The following is a 20,983-nucleotide window of genomic DNA, read 5'->3' as shown; positions in this document are numbered from 1 at the left end:
CCTAGCTGCTATCAACCTTCTAGTGAAGCCTTGCCGTCTAATCAGCTCTGCTTGCCAAACAAATCCTCAGATGTGGCCTTGAAGCCCAGACCAAGAAACTCCAAATATTCCAAAGGTTCTAGCTCAGAATGCAATGACCAAAGGTAAATGAGAAAAGCTTAAACTCTTCACCACTGGTGAATTATAAATAAGTTACATGGTTAACAGTGTGCTAAAGTCTATTTTTGGTTTTGATATATGGGAAGCTGGGTGCAGGATAAACAGGAACTCTATTATTATTTTCTAGACTCAATACTTTTGAGTCTAAAATTAAACACTTTTAAAAAGTGATTACTATTTCTCAGATAAAGTAAATCTGTAAATTCATAACTAAATGGAGGAAGTATAACCAGGGTACTCCTTAGAGGCAAAGATGGTCAAACTTCATCTCACATATTTTGGGCATGTTGTCTGGAGGGAGCCACTCATTGAAAAAAGGACATCTTACGGAGAAAGGTAAAGAGTCAGAGAGAAACAGGAGATGGATTCGACACAGTGACAGTACCAATGAGCTTGAGCACAGTAAAGGTTATGAGGATGGTGCAGGATTGGGCAAGGTTCAAATCTGTTGTCCATAGGGTCACTATGAGTTGTAGTCAAATTTGACATATAACAACATACTATAAAGAAAGGTGATCAGGATCCAAGAGACAATGCAGACTATCAGGCTCATTTCTCTTATGTTCAACACCTTCTCAGTCGGGCATTTATTTTGCATCATAAGTGAATAAAATAATTTTATTAACTTTTCAGTTCTTTGCATTAAAAAATTATTAAACATTTTTTAAAAAGGAGTCATTGAAATTCACCAAATCCTAAATCTAAATTTTGAAACAGAATGTAATTTACACCGACCATGGTCACATTTACATTAACACTTTTCTTGAAAGGTAGACTGTGGGTTTTTAAAAAAAAAATTTTACATTGGTTTCCACGCAAAATTCGTATACATGTTTCACTAAGTACACTGGTTTTCAAACATTCTTTTTATTCACATTGTGTTTCATATGATCATTCTATACATTGTGTTTTAGAAATTAATCATCATTGGTCTACGTCCATTATCACTACATCTTTGCAGGTAAAATGTACAATTACATTTTAAATCTAAAAAGATACAACCATTTTGGTGACATTTCCAATATACTTCAGATTTATACTTCTTTACTAAACAGGTATTCACCTAAGTAGACAAATAGATTTAGCAAAATTTTCTTAAAAATCCTTGAGTCAGTTTAAATATTTACGGTGTTTAAAAGTTTGAAATCAAGTGTTCTTTTCCGATTCAGGCATTTGAACTAATTAACCCACTATGTTACCATTTTTAATAAGAACCCAAAATATAAAAGATTATTTTTTAAAAAAATATTATTTTTAAAAAGTAAAATAATGGTTTCAAAGTAAAGGTGACTATTACCTCCATTTCAAAAGGCAAAGGATTTTTCTAAAGCTTCATCTAGAAAGGTTAAATAGACAGGAGGAAAAAGAAAATAAAGCAAAACACCACACACTCTAACTATAGAAATCAAGCTTATTTATATACTGACCTAAGATGAATCCATGTCATTTTAACTATTCACATAAGAAGCATAGAAACAGAAGTAATTCAGCATGCCTCATTACTTAGTGATGGAAATGCCCTGACTGGTTTTATTTATTTCTTACCTCAATCAAAATGTATAGTATTTTCAGGATATATAATATAGAAAGTAAAAGAATCTTCATCAGTAACTTCTTTAATTTCCATGTAAAGAAAATCTTAACATTCATGTACCTTAGTTATTGAGTGCTATTGTAACAGAAATAATTCAAATGAACATCTTTAACAAACAAATATTTATTCTTTATGGTTTAGGAGGCTAGAAGTCTGCATTCGGGGAGCCAGTGCTTTCTGTCAGGCTAAGGGAAAAGTCCTTTTCTCTTTCAACATCTGTGGGTCCAGAATTCCTTGCAGATCTCCATATGTTTTGTTACCAATAATCCCGTAATTCTGGGAACTTCTCAGTGCACGGATTCTAATTCTAAAGGCTTCAGTCTGCTCTTGGCATTTTTCTTGGTGGTAGACAGGTCCTCCTTTAAAAGTGGAGTCAGTTATCAGTCCTATTAAGACTTGCCAGTCTTGAGAATAAATTTCTAAAATTCAACTTATAAATATGTTTCTCTATAACCATTCTTGGCAGCAAATGTCTGAGTCTGGGTTCTCTATAAAAGCAAAGCCAATGAAATATTTAGATAGGTAAGACATAAAGAGATATCTCAAGGAAGTGGTTGTGGAGGCTGGCAAATCCCAAATCTATGAGTCAGGGGGCTTTCTCCTGACCCACATGGTTGCTAGAGTTGATAAACTCTTTAAATGTTGCAGGTGATAAAAGCAACCGGCACATCAGATGATGAGTTGTTGGTTCACAGAGCTGCAGAAGCAGGTAAATTATAAAACTGGCAGATCAGGTTCAGAAAAATTGGTTTCAGAAGCTGGCAAATGACAAAACCAGAGGTTAGATGAAGAAGAGTCAATACAGGATCCAAAGCAAAGCCGAGAGCCTTGCCAGAGCATCCGTATACATATCCTGTATGCAGGTTAAATCCCCCAGGAAACTCTCTTTATATTTTAGTAAGGATTTACCCTGAATCACCCTCTCTTGTAAAACTGTGATACAAAATATACTCCACACAGCAATGGGCTCAAGCATGTCAGAGATGATGATGGCACAGGATCAACAGGGTTCACAGGTGGTTCACTGGGTCACTAGGAGTCGTACATGACTAGATGGCACACAGCCATCACAACAATGCCCCTAACTCATTAATATATAAAGGTTAGGATTTATAATGCCTAAAAACAGAGGGAAATTATATCACAAAATGAAAGACAAACCATAACACTTGAGAATCATGGGCTAGACATGACACATAATATTAATCATCAAGAATAACTTTCAGTTAAATTTTATACTTTATTAATAGTAATGTGTCATATCAATAAATACTAATTAACTGATTAAATATTAAAATCATTGTAGTCTTATCTTCAATATAAACTAGGTTAGAATGAAAGCATTTGATGAAAAACATTTACAATTTCAGAATCCTTATTCTAGGGAATTCTTAAATTTTACTTTTAATAGTTCCATGTTTTACTATGTAACATAAAACTTTCAGTTAAGTAACTAACAGTAACCTTTCACACAGGATTCACTTAAAAAAAGTAGTCATTTTGCTTTGCAGTAAAAATGGTTGAAAACTTGGATTTTTTTAAGAGACGTATATAAATATGCAAACACAAAGTAAACAAAACTCAAGTGTCTGGAAATAACTGGGGGCTTCTAGTCTTCAGCAAGATCACAAAGCACTCAAAAATTCTTTGACCTGAGGGGAAAAGAAAAAAAAAACCAACAACAAAACTTTAATTCAAGATACTTAATTGAATATTTAATCAATGCAAAATATATAATACTTAAATGTCTTTTAAAAAATGTATGTAAAATTAACTTCAAAAGTAATTTCATCACTGTCAAAGCATCTACTTTCCAAAGAAATAAGGCATGCCTTACCTTATCACAGATATTGTGTATTTTACAAATGAAAGCTTTGTAGCCACCCTGTGTTAAGAGGTTAGCATGATTCTCCCAATACACATACTCACTGTTTCTATGTCACGTACTGATAATTCTGACAAATTATTTCAAATATTTTCATAAGGCTAAATGCACACTTAACAGACTTTAATATGATGTAAACATCATTTTTATATGCACTGTTGTTGTTTGATTGGAACCCATAGCTGACCCTCTGGCGGATTTTGAGAGGCAGATAATCACATGGGAGGAGTCTACCCATTCTTCTTCCAGGGAGCAGCTCTGGAGGCCTTTAACTGCGTGCTTTAGGGATTGCAGCACAGCTTCTTGCCACTAGGCCACCAGAGCTCCCTAAGAAACAAACAAAAAAATTCCTAGGGCTATCTTTATTTAGCAATTCACTTTATTCTAGAGGTGTATGTGTTTTAGGTATGCCTGCACCTGTTAATCCTTCAGAATGAAAAATAAATTACTTAAAAGGTCATTATAGGAGCTACTGAGTTTATACCTAACATTGAAACATTTCTAAAAGGCCAGCAAGGCTAATTTTATAATTTAATGCTAATGACTACTTGTATTTGGAGCTTTAACACTAATATTAATTAACAGTAATGGTTTACGTTATTCTAAAGACGTAGATATTTAACAGAGTTGTAAATTTCGTGAAACAGAAATTTTAATTATGTCCTCTGCAAGGTTACTGTATGGGGAGAAAAATATATGGAGTGAAAAAACCAGGTCATCTGAATACTACAGTGCAGTAAGATTGTTCTCTTATTTTAAGATTTCATGTGTGAGAAGTAGAGACTTCATGCTTGGAAAAGCAGAAGGTCAGTGAAAAAGACAGCAATTCTCTCTAGAAATAAAATTACTGCAATAATGGACTAAGGACAACAGTGATAAGGATTATGGTACAGGACTGGACAGGGTTTCAGGGTTTTCTTCTGTTATACACTGGGTAACTATGAGTTGGAGTATACATGACAGCACCTAACAACCATCAATACTTGCGACTAGTCTGCTAATTAGTATGGGAATAGGGAAATACAATTCTCACTACTAATTTCTCTCAAATGTTGATCACTGGATTCTATTCCAGTCAATATGGGTACCACTCACTTACAGATCATCTGGGGGACAGATTACTGCTAAATAAAACAACAAAACTCGAAACTTAAAGTCTTTCAGACTTTAAGGTAAAAATGGATGAGATTTAGATCTTACAGCTTTTGTTACTATGTGCCATTAAGTTGATTCCAACTCATAGCGACTCTGTATACACAATAGAGTGCAACACTGCACCAACCTGCATCATCCTTGTAATCACTTCTACACAACCCTGGTGTTCTCCACACTGAATTTAGCTGAAAGAGAGACTTAACTGCACAAATAATTTATCATTAAAACATCTGACAACTGGTGGAGTAAGGAAAAGAATATGGGATAAAACTGAGGAAAAGAGGATGAAAAAGAATATTTGCTATGTGATTATCTCTATTTAACACAAGAACGAACTAAAATTAAGGATGAACTTAAATTAGCTTAGATCATGATGCTAAAATCTGAAGGTAAGAGCAGTGTAGATTTTAAAGACTAAAATTGGATTTGTAAATCAAAATTAATGCTAAAATTGAAGTCAAGAGTAGTGTACAAATGCACTCTTAATTGTCTTATATAAGCTTTTTGTTAAAAAATTGTTTTTAACATATTTTTCTAAGACAAGTAAAATTTACAATCTTTGCTTAGGTCTACCTTTTCGACCAGATTTTCATGTTTAGCTTTAAAGTCTTCATTAACATCCAATGTTAATATAGGTATCTCTTGTAAATAATCAAAGTTGGTTCTGTTTAAAAAGAAAGGAATAAACATGATAATTAGAAAAGCAGTAAAGAAGAGACAATAAAATTTCATTTGTGTATTACTGGAAATGGAAATGCTGTCAATCATTTTATACTAGTTATCCTGCAAGAATTTTATCTAGTAGCCTCTTTTTTGTCATCTAGATTTACTTTGGGTAGCCAAAAAAAAAAAAAAAGACAATTCTTTTATGAGAAAGATAGGAAGCTAGAAATTGTTGTACATACATCTCAAAACATGCCATAAAGTAGGAGTATTTTACACCTTAAAGGTGAGAAAGTTAATGTTCATAGAGGTTAGAATAACCTTTACGGTTTTCTAAATTCATATACCAGAATAAATTAAATTTCATTTGTGCGAAGATCTGATTTATGATAAAGTATGAATTATCAGCTATGCTATACCGTCTCCCATATAATACTGTAAAAAATTCAAAATTTATTTTAAAAAATATATTTGAAAAATCTAAATAAAATACACAGTTATATTTTCCTGCTTTCTGCTGACAATATTATTGAGTGATACAATTTACAAAAATGTTGTTTTGAAACAGAATCTCAAACTCAAAAGCATCAAGCCTACATTGAGTTCTAGGAAATACTAATAGATAAAATAGATGAAAACAAAAATTTTATACACTGCTAGTTACAGCTTTCAAATTTGAGATTAAAACTCATCGAAAAATGAATTATAAGTAAAAACAAGTCTTACTTCAGTGTTCTATGCAGTAGCCAGCTTTCATGTTTATAGTGAAGTTTCTCTAAATATTCAAGAGGAATGCCTTGTTCTTCATTTCTTCCTCGTAAATATATTCTATTTAAGCATGTCTAAAAGAAAGCAACAAGGTAATTTTTAAAAAGGGAAAACTATTATTTTCTGTTGCTGTTAAGATTTAAGGGTTTTTTTTTCCTTTAGTGGTTTGGTTTTTTTTTTTTTAAGGAAGGAGTAAGTACCAAAATGTTGGAGGATCAAATTTACACAGGAGTCTTGAAAAAAGGCCTGGAATCTGTCATTTGAAAACTCTACAGAGTATAGATCTAACTCTATCATGAGCTAGAATACACCAGACAGTAATTGGTTTTATGTCTCAACTCAGGTTAGCCAAAATCTTTATTTAAATCTCTAGAGTTATTTTCTTTTCCCATTGATGCTTTGCCTCACACGCTTTGGGCATGTTGCTAGGAGGGCTATACCTTAAAAAGGGACATGATGCTGGGAAGGGTAGATGGTTGGCAAAGAAGAGAACCTTCGATCAGGTGGGTTGACATAGCGACTGGTACAATGGCTCTTGTGTGTCAGGTAGTGTGAGGATGGCACAGGACAGAACAGGGTTCAGATCTTTTGGTCATTGGGTTGCTATGAGTCGTACTCGAATTGACAGTACCTGACAACAACATACTTTTCATAGACATGTGATTCTTCTTCTAAACAAAGTACTTTCAAATGGTGCAATCATTATGTAAGCAATTTAATGCTTCCTTAAAACATTACAAATTCAAATACCATTTGATCTACGAGGTACATAAACTCATTGCCATTGAGTTGGACCTCAATGCTCCTCCAAGGGTGACAAATTTCACAAAAGGAGACTGTCCATTCTTTTTCCAAGGAGCTACTAGTGGATTCAAACCACCTCTGGGCTAGCAATACAATTCCTTAAGGATTCTTCCACCTAAGCTCCCACTAGGTATATATCATATACTAAAGAAATAAGAGCTGTGACCTAAATAGGTATATACACATTCATGTTTACTGCAGCATTATTTATAATAGCAAAGATGTACAAACAATCCAAATGTCCTTCAACCGGGGAACGGTTAAAGAACACACTATGGAGTGCCAGGAAACACTAAAGAATACTAAAGAATTTGAGAAACACTGCATAACATGGATAGATTTTTAAAATATTACAGAGTGAACCAAATCAACTGAAAAAAGGACAAATATTGTGTAAAAACACTATCATTGCTGTTGTTACGTGCCTGCAACTCATAGCAACCCTATGTACAACAGCCCTAAACTCTGTCCTATCCTGTGCCAATCACATTATCTCCAACACACCTACCCCCATTACCCCAGTCACTGAATCAATTCATCTCATTGAGGGTCTTCCTCTCCTGCACTGTCCCTCCACCCTCCCAAGCATAACGTTCCTCTCCAAGGACTGGTCCCTCCTTGCAACATGTCCAAAGTATGCCAGACGAAGCTTCAGAATCCTTGCCTCCAAGAATAACCACTATAAGAAAAAGCAAAATAAAGGTTCTTAAAGATAGAATCACTCTTGGATGGTTAACACAGATGGGAGAGGGAAGTAAAAATAAATAAATATTGGTCAAATTAAGATGATTGAAGGTAAAGGCAACATATAATAAAGTACTATTAGACATTGTGAACAATTAATATTATAGAGCCAAATGCATATGGACAATTGAAGCAAAGACCTATATGACTTGTATACTTTCAATTAAATAGCAATTAAAAAAATAAGTTAAAAGCAAAGTCTATAAATTTTTGACATTTACAAATTAAATGTATTTCATAAAACAAGTTTGAAAAAATCTTAAAATTTATTTAAAACTTTATCAGTGGCTAAAAGATATGCCAATGAGATGGATTGATTCAGTGACTGGGGTAATTGGGATGGGAGTGTCAGAGACAGTGCAACTGGCACAGGACAGAGCAGAGTTTAGGGCTATTGTACATAGGGTAGCTATGATTCGCAAGCAACTTGACGGCACATAACAACAACAATAATCCTACTTTGTGGCTAATAAAACCTGATTATGAAATAGCTCTGGATGGATAATGTAAGCCACTAAAAGTAGTAGTTCTTAATGTGAAGGAAGTTCTGGACCAGCATAAACCAATACAACTTTCTGCAATGACAGAAATACCACATACATGCACTATCCAGTAAGATCTGGGTGTTTAAGGTTTATCTTTCAAAATTGTCTTTCCTAGCCAAAAGATTAACTGTTCATTTTATGCTGAAGTAATTACTTTATTAAGGAGAGAGGATTAGGATAAGGTACAAACCCCACCCTAATGTTGTTATTCTTATGTGCCCTTTGAGTAGAACCATTGCAAGCCTATGGTACAGCAGCTCTGAACCCTGCCCTGTCCTGAGCCAATCTCACTAATTCACCAAACCCTATTGCCAGTTACTCTATCAATCCATCTCATCCAGGGTCTTCCTCTCCTGTACTGTCTCTCCACCATTCCAAACATGATCCGTCTCCAAGACTGGTCTCTGCTGGCCATGTGCCCAAAGTATGTGAGACAGAGCTTCAAAATCCTAGCCTCCAAGAAGACTTGGTTTCACCCTCTCCAAGACAGTTCTATTTGTTTTCTTGGCAGTCCACAGTATGTTCAAGACTCTTCTCCAGCACCACAACTCGAAGGCATCAATTTTTCTTCTGTCACGCTTAGTCACTGTCCAGCTCTCTTATGCATAACAAGTAATTGTGAAGACCAAGGCCTGGATTAGGCACACCTTAGTCTCTAGACAGACATCATTGCTTTTCAGTACTCTGGAAAGGTCCCTGACAACAAATTTTCTGAATGCAATTCATCTTTTGATTTCTTGTGTGCTTGTGTCAAGAGTGTTGATTGTGGAGCCAAGCAAGCTGAACTGTTATCAACCTCAACCTTTTCTATATCTATCATGGTGCTGCCAACTGACCCAGTAATGAAAATCCGTTTTCTTGATGTTGAGCTTCAATCCATACTGCAGACTATAGTCCTTGACCTTTTGGAGCAAGCACTTCAGGTCCTCTTCAAACCAACCTATTAGAGGCTTACATAAACTCATAGGACCTCAGCACTAGCTGCTTCTCTCTTTTGGAAATGCTCACTCATCTGGAACATAACTTACAGCTACTTACCAGTCTCTGCACCACTGGTCTGCATCACCTACAGTCATCAACCAGCTGCACCACAACTGACAGTCTACACAGTCCCAGCCCATCGTTCAGCAGTTCTCCAAAACAAACCTGAACACATGGTCATGTAAGTCAATAACCTGATGGATCTGAGTCTCTAGGAGACCTTCTAGCAAATCACAGAACCCAAGGGACATAAAGGAGGAGCTAGACAACGACTAGGGATGACAGAAGAATTGATGCCTTTGAGCTGTGGTGCTGCAGAAGAGTACAGAATATACCATGGACTGATAAGAGAACAAACAGGTTCATCCTAGAAACCAAGCTGCTCCTTGGAGGCAAGGATTCTGAAGCTTCGTCTGACATACTCTGGACTTGCTGCAAAGAGGATCCAGTCCTTGGAGAGGGACGCCATGCTTGGGAGGGATCAGTGCAGGAGAGGAAGACCCTCGATGAGATGGACTGACTCAGTGACTGGGGTAATGGGGTACATGTGTCAGAGACAATGAGGTTGGCACAGGATAAAGCAGGGTTCAAGGCTGTTGTACATAAGGTTGCTAAGAGTTGCAAGTAACTCAACAGTACATAACAACAACTGATGTCAGAAGTCAAGAACTTATCGCCGTCTGCTTTCCCATGTGAGTTGCCGGACACGTCACCCAGTCTCGGACCCATTTCAGAGACTGCTGGCCTCAGGGTGTGGCTAAGGTGAAGGAGACGACTGCCCTGGAAGGGGCGGAGGCCACAGAGGGGGCGCAGATCGCATGGGTGGGATCGGGATTTGCTCCACAGGCCAAGGGGTGATGGGCCATGTGGGACAGAAAAGGGAGATGGAGGCCGCCCTCCAGGGGGCTCAGGGCCACGACAAGGCGGTGACTGAAGGCAGAGAGAAGAGAAGCCTCATCACGAATCCTGCCTGCAACCAGTCAGCCATCCCGAGTTAGAACCAGGATTCACTGAAAAAAAATCCTACAAATTCCAGTCGAAACGTAGGAATTCTGCTTCTGATTTCCCAGGCCACAGCTGTGGAGAATTTGGGTGAAGCAGAGAATTCTCTGTATTCAGCTGTCCAGTCAGAGGAGAATGGGATCTCCACAGCCTGAAGAATGAAGACGCAAATGAAAAAGATTCAATGTCAATGAGGAGTGGACGGAAGAAACAGGCCCCTGGATCTGGGGATGAACTGAGATCAAGGGGTCGGGCCTCCCCTGGACGAGTCAGCACATCCAGCAGTGATGGCAAAGCGGAGAAGTCTAGGCAGACAGCCAAGAAAGCCCAAGTAGAGGAAACCTCTACCTCAAAAGTCAGCAAGCAGGGCCAAGTGAGGAGATCTCAGAGAGTCAAAGTGAGGAGAACAGTGCACCAAAAAAGACTAAAACAGAGCAGGATCTCCCTCAGACCTGGACAGCTTAGATAATGATGGTAGCAGTGATCCGAGGGAAACTGACCAGGATAACAGTAGCGCACCCCCTCCTCCCCAGCATCTATAGCCCTGGAAGCGTGGAGAATGACTCAGATTCATCTCCGGGACTGTCCGACGGCCCAGCTTATCCCTACCACCCACTTCCTCTTTTTCCTTCCTCTCCTCCTCCAGTAGATAGTTGTTCCCCCCAACAGCCAGAGCCTAGCTTTGAGCCCCATCCTTCTATAACCTCCACTGGATATACTCCCATGGAGACCCCCACATCTCGAATGCTCCAGGCCCCTCCTGCGACTCCTCCTCGTGACCCACAGTTCTACCCTGAAGGGGCTGGTGAAGGAATTTTGTCTGGACCACGAATTGGTCCCAAGGGAGGTGGGGCTACTTCTTCAGTAGGGACCCCTAGTGGAGATAAGCAGCACCCACCACCTATCACCCCTATTTGAATATCAAGCTCTGGGGCTGGTGGTGCTTCCCCAACAAAACCATCTACCACTCCAGTGGGTGGTGGGGACTTACCCTCTGCTTCACCACCAGCCACTTTCCCCCACATGACACCAAACGTGCCTCCCCCACCTGCCCTGAGACCCCCTCAACAATGCATCAGCCTTTCTTCCTGGGCTAGGTGCTCAGCCACTACCTGGGCATCGGTCTTCTCCCCATACTATGAGGCAGGGTATGGGGGGATGCCCCCTAGCCGAGAGAAAGGCCCAACTCTGGCCCTTCACCCCACCCTCTGCCACCTGTTTCTTCCTCCACCCCAGCCCCCCCAATGCAGTATTCTTATTCATCCTCAGCAGGCATCTCCTCTTTTTTTTTTTTTTTCACCTCTTCTTCTTAAACTAACCAACCAAAAAAACGAAATCATGAACTTATATGGCAAGTCAAGTATTTGGGACAATTTTGACCTGACACTTATAACAAGTCTGCTATCAATGTTAGAAAGAATTATAAGAAAAGACAGTCACCAACTTCTGAGGACATAAAATTTTGCTAACTATGGCAACTAAGGAACAAAATTTTAAATTTTTATTGATTGAAATTTAATTAGTCACAATGAACAGTGGGACACAAGATCTTTTTTTACTCCCTGAAAATATACAGAATTTTACATAACTTGAAGGGATTCAGTTTCTCAGAGAAGCTTATCTATGTATCCCAAGAAATAAGAATTTAAAATCTAAAAGATATACATAATAAATAAGAACATGGAAACAGCCCAGATATACAACCACAATCTAATGGACTGAGAAATCATGGTACATTCACAAAGGGAATAGTATGCAACACTCAGGAGCAACGATTTTGCAAATTACTACCTAATTTGGGAGGGACTGGAGAGTATTATGCTGAGTGAACTAACTCAGTCCTATAAGGACAAATAGTGTATAAAGTCATTATTGTAGAATGAGTGTGAGGATCCAAAGGGGGAGAGAGAAAGTAGAGGGGAGAGGATGGGGGGAGAGAGGTATTAATCATAGGGTTATACAATTTGATGGGGGAGTGTGAAGGAAATGGGAAAGATCCAGTATGAAAAACAATATATTCAAACTCTGTAAATAAACCAGTATAAAAGAAAAAAAGATAAGCATAATAAATAAAAAAATCATAGCATACAAACTATGTTTCAAAGTCAATTTAAAAATCCTCTTTTTAAAAAGTCAAAAGTCTTCTAATTAATAGATATGATTATCAATTAAATGGTTTTGTGTTAGTTAATTTTTACCATATTGACTATAAGAGTTTGTTATAGAATGGGATTATTTTGTTTGCTTTGTAGTTTTTTTTAAAAATACATGCTCTATTTTTGTAATTTTTTAAAAAATCCTCTTAAAAATAATGACTTTTATAAAAATTACTATTGTTGATTCTGGCCCAAATGATTTAAGAGAAAGAACAAACCACTCACAGGAATTAGAGCTAGTTTCTTTTAAAATTTAGCTTCTATAACTACACAGTATTGTAGCTATCAATATATTCAGGCTAGAAATCATGATTTTTTTTTTATAGTACCCAGAGCCCACATTGTGACTTAGGGAATAAAAGCTAGAAAAATAGTAGGAATGAAGGGAATAAAACCAGAAAATTTTATTAAATGTAAATTCTTATTATTTATATTTAAGGAAGGGATTCACTTAATCATCCTGCATATATTACATAATTTTATATGTAAACAAAGACCTATCATGAAAGTCACATTTTCAAGTGAGCTATATACCATGGGAAAAGACTAAGGTTTTCTAAGTCTCTTCTTAGCCACAGCTGCCACTTACCCACACAATCCAAGCCACAAACTACCATAAAAGATTTTTCTTGAAATAAATTTTTATCAGTTTTACTGCACTCTTAATATATGCCTCTACCCTAGTTTAAGAACTAAATTTCAGCAATAATTAAACCAAAGGCCCACTTTATGTAGCCTATATTAGGATATGCTCAACCAAATTCCTTATTCGAGCTATGACGCATGAGAAGACCAGCAAAAATTAGTAATAATGAAGAAAACTGAAGTGAGAAATGAGAAGGCCTCAAAGAATCTTGTCAAATGTGGACTTCTAATTTCTTAGAAAAAAGAATACTATTACCTATATAGTTGGGAGTTTATAATTTGGAGGTAGGGAAGAGTGTTACATTTCCTTTACTGCACAACACTGAAAAAAGTCTGAAAATTATTTTAAAGTTGAAATATAATGAACAAATCTTTATTGGATCTCACCTCTGGAGTAGCTTGAAGATAAATTATTCCATCCAGTTCAAGGCTTTGGCCAAACTGGTTATTCATCCAGTCATGCCAGTCTTGGTAAATTGTCCATTCCGTTTCATTCATGCAGTCAGATTCATATAAATTTGATGCAAAAATATACCTGAAGGAAAGACCACACCACCATGTAAATTCTTTTCATGGAAATATGAAGACAATAAAGAGAATATGTTGTATATATGTCCTATTCCTCAAGACTGTACCAAGAACAATCCCATACAACTCTCCCTTTGCAAATTAACAACACTTCTAATTAAATGTAAAATAAAAATTGATGTCCCACCAATTCCTATGATGTCATCAACAGCCCATCAGTGTCTGCTCAAGCAACAAAGAGAGTGACCACAATGAGGTGATGAAAGTTTCAGCAAGCAAAGATAATGGATGTTTGTTTAAAAATAAATAAATAAATTCCTCCATCTTAATTTCTAATCTAAAAATGTCAATTTTATTATTATATATGACATTTAATATATATTATGTTGTTTTACATGGGATGGGAAATCTCCTCCTGTGTTATTAAATGCCTCTGAAAACCTTCTGTAGGGTCAGCTATGGGTTGATTCCGACTTGATGACACATAACAAACAACAATTTACCTAGTATTCTCCCTCTCCCATGCAGCAGCTCCTGGTCTGAACCACCATTTTCTTTTTTGGTTAGCAGCCCGATGACTGTACCATCAGGGCTCCTATATACCCTGTTGAAAAATCAAATCCATAGCAGACAGCACTGCCATCTTTCTCCACTAGAGCAGATGTGAGATTCAAATACATTACACACTACACCACAATATATAAACCCACATAAAGGGAGCTCTGGTGATCGAGTGATAAGAAGCTGTGCTTCAATCCAAAATGCATGCAATTCAAATCCATCAGCTGCTCCATGGGAGAAGGACGGGCAATCTCCTCTCCTGTGATTTACAGTTCTCTAAAAACGTGATTAGAGGGTCAGCTATTAGTTGGTTTTGACCCAACTGCACACAACAATTGAAGGGACAGCAAAACCCCCATTTTTTTATAAACCCCCATTAATGCCAAAAGCAGAAGCGGGCCATAAAAATTCTTAGCTTAATGCAAACACAAAGCCCCGGGTAAAGTCTTGTCTGTCCTTGCAAAGAAAAGAATTAACTAGTGTCTACGTGACACAGGAGTAAAGGTGGGCAAAGTAGATAGCCCGTCAAAAGCGGACCCACATGACTGATCCCCCCAACCCACCAACCATGATCTCAATCTCCCTGCCCCGACAGGGGTACCCAGGAGAGTTATAAAAGCAATTGGGAGGGGGGACTTAGGGCTTTTTCCCTTGCCACCATCTTATGGAGGGAGAAAGTCTCCACATGTGGAATTAATAAACGCTCTTGAAATTTTCAGACATGTGACTGAATTTCCTTTGAGGGGCATTTCGTGGGCAGAACACAAGATATTAAAAGGCTAAAACTTTCAATGTTGTTATTTTCTATCTCAAATTTGCAACTCATACTTCCATATTAATTAGATTTCCAGGAAAAAAGGTGGGAGAAATGTCCAGTTCTTAATCAAAAGATTCCAAACAAATAAGACATTGACAAATAAATACCTGTCACTATACACAGATCGCTCAAAAAATAATACTGGTTTCTCAGCATCTTTGAGTCTGCCATTGAGAGAGGCAAGTTGAGCTCGTATTCTACTAAGGCACGCATAAGACTGGAAGGTGAAAGACCACCGCTCAGGTTTCTCATACATCATCTGAAGGACATTGCCACCACTTTTCTGAGATGTCGTCAGTTCCTATTTTGAATTTGAAAACAAAACATAAAAGTTAATGATCAAAAGTAACGCTCAAAAAGAGTATTGTCACGCGTTTAACTACAACTAATGGCAACCCCACAAACACATCTGAAAGTTGCTGTCTCTACTGTGCTATGCTCATGATCTCTAATAAACTCTAGCACAGTGTTGTAGTCACTGTGTCAATCTTGTTGATTACGTTCTTCTCCTTCATTGATCCTCCAACTTTCCCAACAAGATGACACTTTACAAAGACTTGCTCTTCCTGATAACACACCCAAATTATATGAGACAAAGTCTCACTATCCTTATCTTTAAGAAGGACCCTGACTAAACTTCCTCCAAGACACACTTGTTTCTTCTTTTGGCAGTCTATGATGTATTTAATACACTTCATCAACACCACAATTCAAAAGCATGGATTCTTTTTTTTTTTTTGGTCATGCATCACAATTCAAAGATATAAATTCTTCTCCAACATGCTCGAGTCACTGTGCTAATCTATCTTTTCTTTACAAAGGTCTTTTGTATCTCTAAGTATCTTACTTTGTGGTTGGCTACTATAAATGGTATAGCTTTCTTGGTTTCCTTGTCTGAGTTTTCTTTGTTACTGTAGGGGAATCCTGTTTATTCTTTTATACTGCTATTGTACTGAATTGGTCTACTAGATTTTTTGTTGAGTCATTTGGATTTTCTGTGTACTTTATCATATCATCTGTGATGCCTTTTATTTCCTTCTCTTATACTTTTTTTAAAATTTAAATTTATTATTAATTTCAGTAAAAATTTACAGAGACTTTGGATTTCCATTCATTCATTGTTGTACTTTTTCCCCCTCCCCACCAGTACATTACCCTCTTGAGAAAGTAAAAGAGAAATTCTTTCATTGTTTTACAAATCCTCCCCCAGGTCCACTCCAACATGTAGCCTTTGCTCTAGACACCTGTCATGACAAAAATACCCAATCACATATCCCCCCCCCTTTTTTTAGCAGGCAATCCTCACCTTTATTTACGTACAAAGCACAGATACACATTCTACACAGAAATAAATATGTAGCGTCTCTCTGTTAACAACACTTCTGGTGGTGCTGTGTGCTACTGAGTCAAAACTGCAGGTTTTCAGAGGCAGTTAATGACACAAGATGAGATTGCTCATTCTTTTTTTTTTTAAACAGTTTTCTCCATCTGCTTCAATGCAGTATACCAACCCCAAGGTCAGTCCTGTCTTACAACAGTGGCACCGTGCAGCATTTGTCCTTTTGTGACTGAGATACTTCTCTAGCAAGTACTTTCAATACAATACTGAATAGAAGCGGTAAAAAGTGGGCATCCTTGTCTGGGCCCTGCTCTCAGGGGGAATGTCTTTAGTTTTTCTCCAGTTAATCTATTTTTTTTTTTGAGGGTCTATGTCTCCTTTGTTAACCTTCTACATTTCCAAAGCAAGGAGAATAATAATAATAAACACATCATGATTAGTAAAATGAAGATTATTAAGTCTGATTTCACTGTAATCTTCTCAATTTTATTTTTCATGTTATCTGAGGTTTGGAATATGCTAAAAAGCTAGCACAAACTACCATGACTTCAGATTTGTCTCAGAGGATGTCATAAACGGATAATCTATGGAAGAAATTATGTTTGGCCCAAAGACTTTTAAAAGTGTTAATTAGTTAATTTTTTTTCTGTTCCACTCTCACTTGGTTTTCACTTAACACTCAAAAATTGATTCTGTGTACAAACTATTCCTTAAATATTGTCTATTGTTGTTCTTAGGTGCCTTCGAGTTGAGTATGAGTTATAGCAACCCTACGAACAAAAGATCTGAACCCTGATCTATCCTGTGCCATCCTCATACACAAGAGCCCGTTGAAGCAGTCACCGTGTCAATCCACCTACTTGAGGGTTTTCCTCTTTCACCAGACCTCTACCCTTCCCAGCATCATGTCCCTCTCCAAGAAATAGCCCCTCCTACAAAACACACCCCAAGTATGTGAGATGAAGCCTCATCATTCTTGCCTCCAAAGAGCACTCCAGTTGTGCCCTCTCTAAGTTCTATCTGATTGTTCTCTTCGCAGTTAATGGGATGTTACTACTCTTCTCCAACTACGGCTCAGAGGTGTTAATTCTTTTTCTGTCATCCTTATTCACTGTCCAGCTCTCAGATGCAAAGCAAGCAACTAGAAAAACTATGGCCCAACTCAGACGCATCTTCATCCTCAAACTGACTTAATTACTCTTCAATAACCTGTGTTACACAAATTACACAATCTTACTTGCTGAAAATGAGGAGGACTTGAAGCACTTCTTGCAGATCAAGGAATGCAGCCTTCAGTATGGACTGAATCTCAGCATCAAGAAAATAAAGATTCTTACCACTGGACCAACATGCAGCATCATGATGAATGGAGAGGAGACTGAAACTGTTAACGCTTCACTTTGATTGATCTGCTATTAAGATCCTTGGTACAAGCAGTCAGAAAATAAGGAGACTTATTTGTTTGGACCAAACAAGACTGCCTTTATGGACCTCTCAAAACTACCGAGGAGTGATGATGTCTTATGTATTGTTCTTGTTGTTAATGTGCCATCGAGTCATTTGCGACTCTTAGCGACCCTATGTACAAGAGCCCTAAACGCCGTTCTATCCTGTGCCAACCTAGCCATCTCAAACACATTCATTCGCACCACTCCACTCACAGAATCGATCCATCTCATCAAGTGTCTTCCTCTCCTGCGCCGTCCCTCCACGCTCCCAAACATGATGTCCCTCTCCAAGGATGAGTTCTTCCTTGCAACATGCCCACAGTATGTCAGATGAAGCTTGAGAATCCTTGACTCCAGGAAATATTCTGGCTTCACCTTCTCCAGGACAAACCTGTTTGTTCTCCTAGCAGTCCATGGTATATTCAACACTCTTCTCCAGCACCACAGCTCAAAGGCATCAATTCTCTTTCTATCAACCCTCTTCATTTTCCAACTCTTTGATGCATAGCACGTATTTGCAAAGACTATATCCTGGATCAGGCACACCTTAGTCTCCAGCCTGACATCGTTGCACTTCAGTACTCTTGAGAGGTCTCTCACAGCCGACTTTCCCAATGTAATTTGTCTCCTGATTTCCTGGCTGCTGTTACCAAGAGTGTTGACTGTGGAGCCAAGCAGACTAAAACTGTTAACTATCTCAATCTCTTCACCATCCATACTGATGCTGCCAATTGCCCTAGTGATGAGAATCTTTGTTTTCTTGATATTCAGTTTCAATCCATATTGAAGACTGCAGTCCTTGACCTTCTGCAGCAAGCGCTTCAGGTCCTCCTCAGTTTCAGCAAGAAGGGTTGTATCATCTGCATAACGCAGATTGTTGACGATTCTTCTACCAATCCTGATGCCACATTCCTCTTCATACGGCCCAGTGTCTCAGATGATCTGTTCTGCATACAGATTGAAAAGGTATGGAGACAGAATACATCCCTGACGGACCCCTTTCTTGATTTTGAACCATCCAGTGTCTTCCTGCTCTGTTCTGATGACTGCCTCTTGGTCCAAGTATAGGTTTCGCATTAGCACAATCAAATGTTCTGGGATTCCCATTCTGCTCAGAGTCAGCCACAGCTTCTTGTGATCCACACAGTCAAAAGCCTTTGCATAGTCTTGTGTATTAGAGGTTCTATATTTGTCTTTTTGTGACTGTTTTACGTCACTCAGCAAAATCTGCTCTAGTTTCATCAATGTTGAGCAGTATTCCACATATCTGGGATATTTTAGTGTTGCAATAATACTTCATTGAGTAAATATACCGCAACTCCTTCAGTCACTCGTCTCCTGATGGACACCTGGGTCGTTTCCATCTCTTTACTATTACAGTGCTGCAATAAACATGGGTCTAAGTATGTCAGTTTGTCTTACAATTATTATTACTCTGGGATATACACCTACTAGTAAGATTGGTGGTTCAAATGCTATTTCCAACTTTCTAAGGAAGCACCAAATTACTTTCTATAATGGTAGCACCATTATAAACTCCCACAAGCAGTGTATGAAAACTGCAATCTCGTCAGCATGTGTTGTTTAATGTCTTATTGAACACTGCTATTTTTGCTGAGTGAAATAATAATGAGGTTTCTGTTGTTTTGACTTGCATCTAACAGCTAGTGGAAAGAATCTGTGTTGCAATACCAAAGGCATAGACTTTTAATTCACCAGGTGCTCTATGAAAAAAGGATGGGCAATCTCCTCTGGTGTGACTTAGTGCCTCTGAAAACCCACTGAAGGGTCAGCTATGGGTCAGTTCCAACTTGATGGCACACAACAACGATGGAGAAAAGTTTGAAGCTGTCAATAATCTTTGTCCTTTAATAGGGATTACATTTCGACATCAAGAAAACAAACGTTCTAACCATTGGGCAAACAGGCAACATCATCATGATAGACGGAGAAAGGACTGAAGTTATCAATTATTTCATTTTGTTTGGATCAAAAATCAATAACCTTGGCACCAGCAGTCAGGACACCAGAAGACATATTGCATTGGGCAAGTCTGCTGTCAAAACATTCAAGAACAACAATGTCAGTGTGAAGACAAAAGTGCTCCTGATTTAGGCTGTGGTCTTTTCAATAACATGCTACACACTTGATGAATAGAAATGATAGAAGAATAACTGCCTTTGAGTTGTGATGCTGGAGAAGCGTGCTGAATATTCCATGGACAACCAAAAGAACAAACAAGTATGTCTTGGAAAAGTGCAGCCAGAGTGCTCTTTGGAGGCAAGGATTGGGAAGCTTTGTATCTCATACTTTGGGCATGTTGCTAGGACATGCTATTCCTGGGAGGGGGAAAACATGTTTAGAAAGGTGAAGAAGGTCAAAGAAGGGAAGGACGACTCCCAACAAGATGGACGAACACAATGACAGCAGGAATGGGCTCAAGTGTGTCAGACGATGAGGACGGCACAGGATAAGACAGGAGTCAGGTCTGGTTTTCATACAGTGGCAGGCTAAATAAAAAATGAAAAACATGGCCGTTAATTTGAAACCCACTCATAGTTCACCCTCCAGTGGGTTTTTGGGAGGCTATAAACTAGAAGAGACGAGATAGCTCATTTTTCTCCAGTAGAGATGCTAGTGAACTCAAACCTAGGTGCAGCCTTTTGGTTAGTAGCACAATTCCATAGAGACCAAGCCACAGAGCTCCGGAAGTGATTCACTAGGGCAGCGATTTTAACAACGAGGTAATACACGCAAGTGAAACTTCAGTGAATTATTTTTTATTTAAAAAGTACTACAGACTTTCCTGAAATGACGTATGAGCAAGAACATATATTGTGATGAAGGAGGAAGTTCAAATTGCTCTGAAGGAATTGGCAAAAATCAAGGCTCTAGGAGTTGACAGCATACCAATCGATATATTTCAACAGACAGACACTGCCCTGGATGAGCTCACTAAGTTGTGCCAAGAAATATGGAGAACAGCCAGCTGGGCCACTGACTGGAAAAGATATTTATTCCCATTCCAAAGAAAGGTGACCCAACAGAGTGCAGAAATTATCGAACAATATCATTAATATCACATGCAAGCAAGATTCTGCTGAAAGTTATCCAAAAATGTTTGGAACAATATGTCAACAGTGACCTGCCAGATGTACAGGCTGGATTTAGAAAAGGTTGTGGTACTAG

The 20,983-nt window shown here is 38.1% G+C and overlaps 1 protein-coding gene across 1 annotated transcript in view; it reads right to left on the bottom strand.

Annotated features, from left to right (window-relative positions):
• Positions 1 to 3,353: 3,353 nt before the first annotated feature.
• The window catches only part of LOC102844278 (deoxycytidine kinase-like), a 35,619-nt gene continuing 17,989 nt past the window's right edge, over positions 3,354 to 20,983 (bottom strand). The window contains exons 3-7 of the mRNA XM_006896826.1: positions 15,115 to 15,308; positions 13,489 to 13,636; positions 6,183 to 6,298; positions 5,367 to 5,457; positions 3,354 to 3,405 (exon numbers count right to left, since the gene is read on the bottom strand). Coding sequence (XP_006896888.1) covers positions 3,379 to 3,405; positions 5,367 to 5,457; positions 6,183 to 6,298; positions 13,489 to 13,636; positions 15,115 to 15,308 — 576 coding nt within the window. The 3' untranslated portion in view covers positions 3,354 to 3,378. The remainder of the gene's footprint in view (positions 3,406 to 5,366; positions 5,458 to 6,182; positions 6,299 to 13,488; positions 13,637 to 15,114; positions 15,309 to 20,983) is intronic.

Source organism: Elephantulus edwardii, unplaced genomic scaffold (assembly GCF_000299155.1).
Source record: "Elephantulus edwardii isolate Elephantulus edwardi_28Jun2011 unplaced genomic scaffold, EleEdw1.0 scaffold00192, whole genome shotgun sequence".
In the NCBI taxonomy this organism is placed as follows: Eukaryota; Metazoa; Chordata; class Mammalia; order Macroscelidea; family Macroscelididae; genus Elephantulus; species Elephantulus edwardii.
Note: the sequence above shows the minus strand (reverse complement) of the source record. Positions and strands in the feature narration are given on the sequence as shown.